General features: G+C 56.6%; 1 protein-coding gene across 1 annotated transcript in view; it reads left to right on the forward strand.

Annotated features, from left to right (window-relative positions):
- MYH14 (myosin, heavy chain 14, non-muscle) overlaps positions 1–799 on the forward strand; it is a 77,206-nt gene extending 76,407 nt beyond the window's left edge. Inside the window, 2 exon segments of the mRNA XM_010849644.1 lie at positions 1–122; positions 124–799. Coding sequence (XP_010847946.1) covers positions 1–122; positions 124–162 — 161 coding nt within the window. The 3' untranslated portion in view covers positions 163–799.
- The last annotated feature ends 3,743 nt before the right edge of the window (positions 800–4,542 follow it).

The following is a 4,542-nucleotide window of genomic DNA, read 5'->3' on the forward strand; positions in this document are numbered from 1 at the left end:
GGCGCGGACCCCTCACCTTCACCACCCGCACGGTGCGCCAGGTCTTCAGGCTGGAGGAGGGCGTGGCGTCCGACGAGGAGGTGGCAGCGGAGGAGGCGGAGCCAGGGTCCGGGCCGCCGCCCCCACGAGCCCGAAGGGTCCGCTGCGGCCCCACCACAGTGACCCTACCCTGCCCCCAGCCGCCGCCGGGCCCTCCCTCCTTGGCGCCCCCCCACCCCCACCCCAGGTGCCTGTCCTGAGAACCGCCCTCTGGCTTCTTGCACTTTGGAAGTGCCGCCTTCCAGCATGACAGCACTTATCCAGCCCACTCCGGGGGTCCCGGGAGACTTCTCCGTGAACCCCTAAACAGAGGAGCGGGCAAGCAGGGATCGCGGACTGGGGCGATCTCACTTGGGAGAAATTCGGGTGTGGTCGGCAAGCTGGGTTCCCATCCAGCTCCAAATCCTTCCTTCGGTTATGAATGATCTTTGTTGGGAAGGGAGTTTGGCTCTCTATGCCCCTTCCCCCCCCCCGACCCCCTCTCATTTCCCTCTCCCTGTCTGGCCACTTAGCCACCGACCCCAGAACTTATGAGCAACAGCACCCTGGAGCACCTTATGAGCTCCAGGCGGCCCTCAGCCTTTGACCTTTGCAGAAGGGCAGGTTAAGGGGACCTCACACATCCCCCCCTCCCCTCAGGTTCCCTCCCGTTGCTCTTTGTGATCACAGTTCAGCTGGAGTTTCCCATGGGGGCTGGAGAAGGCCCCATACCCTCCCAGCCTTCAAACTGTGGCAGAAATAAACTCCAACCCCAACTGGACCCTGAGGGCTATGTGTGTTCCTCCAGGGGTAGGGAGACAGTACGGGCAAGGGGTCGTGATGTGTAAGGGGTAGTCGGTTGGTTCTAATTCAGCTGGTGGGTGTTGGTGTCGGGGACCTCCCGCTTACCCAGCATTTAATGTGGAAGAAATCATTCCCCTCTCATCCGGCCTCCCTCTGAGGTATCCCCTCCGTTATACAGATGGGAAAACTGAGGCTCAGAGCTGGAGGGTCCCTGGCTCCACGCCTCCCAGTCAACAAGTGGTAGGAGGAGGAGCTGCACTCTAGCTGACCCTCAAGTCTTTGCAAAGCAACGACAGTAGTGACCGTTGAGCTGTTTGTTGGTTACTATTTACTGAACTGTGCTAAATTTGGGACATTAGTCTCAATCCGTAGATGTAGAGATTTCATTGTTTTCTAGACATTGCCAATGTCTAGAACACTGCCTGGTGTAGTTAACCTTTGTATATTTGTTGAATGACTAGATCACCCCCTCCTTTTTATATTGGTCAAATGAATAGAGCACCCCCTCCACTTTCTGAGTGGTAGAAACAAGCTTAGAGAGGTTGAGAGACTTGCCCAAGGACAAACAGCTACTGAGAAATAGAACCCAGTCTGGCATCAGAGTGGGTAACCCCTGAGCCCACACTGGGGACCCATGTCCATCCCTTTTCTGGAGACTAGAAACCCTCATCTATGAGCTCACATGACCTGGGTCATATGACTTTCCAATTAGGGCTATCAGTTCAGTTCAGTTGCTCAGTCGTATCCGACTGTTTGCAACCCCATGGACTGTAGCATGCCTCCCTGTCCATCACCAACTCCCGGAATTTACTCAAACTCCTGTCCATTGAGTCTGTGATGCCATCCAACCATCTCTGCTGCTGCTGCTGCTAAGTCGCTTCAGTCATGTCTGACTCTGTGCGACCCCATAGACGGCAGCCCATCAGGCTCCTCTGTCCCTGGGATTCTCCAGGCAAGAACACTGGAGTGGGTTGCCATTTCCTTCTCCATCCAACCATCTCATGGATCCCCATTTTTACCATCAGGGAAACTGAGGTAGATACTTGCTCCCTTCCAAATCACAAGGTGAAAGCCAGCGATGAGGGGCATATCTGCACCCTCAAAGTGCATGCCCTTGCCATTTTAATATGACCCCTGCTCTTGAAGACCCAAGCCTTAGGTCTGCCCCCAAAGCCCCCTTCAGGAGACCTTCTCTGCAGACAAGGAGGATGAAACTTTTAAATGAAAAGGAAACTTTTATTTTGGTGGGGAGTGACAGGGTGGGTGGGAAGGGTGGGGCATGACACTTTTTCTTTGGGGAGTGGGGGTGACATGCGGCAGCTTCTGCAACGGGCGGTTCATGCACCCAGGGTGGGCGTGGGGGAGGCTTGGGGGAGGGGCCACGCCGACCCCTCCCTCCCTGCCCTGGGGGTGGGTTGAGAAGACCCGCCATTAGCACCAGAGTTGGACGATTTGCAGACCTCCCCTCCCCAGACTGACTCCAGACACCCTCCCCCATCCCTGAGAGCGCCCCCTTGCCACTCCCCCCACCCCAAAGACAGGCCAGGCCCGCCCTGCCCACTTTTGAGTGAGAAACTTATTGCTGTGTGCGTGTTGGGGAGGAGCCGCCGTGTTCAGAAAGACCCCCGCCGTTCATTCCTCCCCAATCACCCCGCCCCCTGCCCCTTGTCGGTGCGTTCCCGGAGCGCAGGAGGGGCGCGACATGCGTGTGGGGAGCGCATCATGCAGCGCATGCGTGTAGTTGCAGGCACCCTGGCGGCCGGAGGGAAAAGGGGCGCGGGACTTGGAAATTGTCCCTTTAGCTCTCTCTCTCCCTCCCCGACTCCCACACTGTTGACTTGGGGGACAGGGAACGAGAATAACGTTTGTAGAGGTTTGTAATGATTGTGGTTATTTTCAAAAGCTGAACTAAAAAGCTGGGTACGTGTGGCAGATTGGCGAGCCGGAGGGGGGGTAGGGCAGACGTTGGGAAGAAGTCCGTACCCTTTAGAAAAATCCTCACCCCCTTTCCCCGCACCTTTCGGCTTCCGTGAGGGTCAGGGGTATCTGGGGTTTTAAGAAGTTAAACCCTTTGGCAATATAATCAGTCTTCAACCCCATACCCTGGTGTCTGAAGCCTCTAGCCCTTTACCCCGCCCCACCCCGCTCCCACCAGAACCCGCCCCACCCCTCGCCCCTGGTTCGCCAGGGTTCAGGGTCCGAGGGCAGAATGGGGGGACTCAAAATGCCCCTTGCATAGGAATCGTTGCATCGAGAATCGTGCTCAGTGACGTCCCCCCAACCCTCGGGTAGGGGGTGTTCCTGAGGCCGGTGGGAGCAGAGGGAGGGAGGTTGCTAATTCCGTGGGCCCCGAACTCCAAAAAGGGGAGTCCCCTAAGGACTCTGGGACCGGTGTGGTCTCTGGGCATGGGGGAGGTAGCGCATCCTTGAGCCAGGATGGGATGTAAGAAATGATTTTCCACCCGCGAGCGTCGGGGGTTGAGGAACGTGGGGGAGGGGCTAGCTGGAACCCCAGCCCGGGTGGATATGTCAGTTTCCCAAGCTTCTGATATTCCAGCGTTCCTCCACTCGGGAACAGTCTCTACATTTTAAATGTAGACACCTCTAACCTAAATAAACGGTGTCCTGGCCAAGCAGCAGTATCTGGACTTACAGGCTTATATGCAAAATGCCAGGAAAGACAAAAAGTGTTTGTCCTTGTACTGCTTAAAACCTTAGCACATCGCCAGGGGTGCAAATATGACCCTCTGGGAAACATTGGCGTCTATGAAGGTGCCTTTGGGACACCATTTAAAGAAAGGGGATCTTGGAGGGGACAGGGTTATCCATAAGAAGGGGGGTGTCCCGGAAAGATCTGGTTCCCTGGAATTGCAGACAGGTTGAACCTATCTTGAAAATTCTAGCGTCAGGGGAACCTGAGCTGGATGTCTGATGTCAGGTTTAGGGTGTCCAGGAAGTGTTCAGAGTGTGGCAAAAATTGGAGCATCCCAAAGGCTGAACGTGAGTTCAAGGGCTGGGTCAAGTCTTGGAGGTTTGAGAGGTGCTGGGATGCAGCCCAGGGGTTAGGACTGAGGGGAGGGGGAACTTGGGGGCTGGGTAGCATCTGTGTGCAGAGAGGTTAAGTCCCAGGAGCGTGCTGGGATTTGGAAGATGCGTGCCAGAATCGGCCTCAGGAATTCTGAGGGCAGGTCTCATGTCCTGGGAATCTGGAGGGGGTGTTGCGGAATTTTGTGTGCTAGGGCCAGAACATCCCAGGAATACCAGGATGGGAGGTCTGAGTCCATGCAGCAATAGAGGCGAGCAGATCCCTGGGGTTGGGGGCGGTGGGTGGGTAGGAGAGGCGGAAGAAAGAGTGAAATTCACCAGCGGGATGCTCCTAAAGGCTGAGGGAGCAGCTGTCCGCAGGCCCTCCCCGCCCCCCCTTCATGCCTCCGCTTCTACCATCTGAGCTCAGTTCCCGTTTTTGGCTTGGGTGACTGTTCCTCCTTCCCCCACACTGCTGCTAATTTTTTAAAAAAATCAGGGCGTGATGGGTTGCCCCCCTGGGGTGAAGGGTAGGAGGCTAAGAGACCCTCCTGTGGTGTGGCTTAAAGGCCAGCCCGACCCTCTTGAAGGTCCCCACCCGCTTCCCAGAATGTCCCTCCCCTTGCTCGCGGCATGCAGCCCCCCGCGGCTTATTGCTGAGGTGGAGTTGGAGAGGGCGGGGGTCCAGGTTGGAGG

This window comes from Bison bison, unplaced genomic scaffold (assembly GCF_000754665.1).
Source record: "Bison bison bison isolate TAMUID 2011002044 unplaced genomic scaffold, Bison_UMD1.0 scf7180017864285, whole genome shotgun sequence".
In the NCBI taxonomy this organism is placed as follows: Eukaryota; Metazoa; Chordata; class Mammalia; order Artiodactyla; family Bovidae; genus Bison; species Bison bison.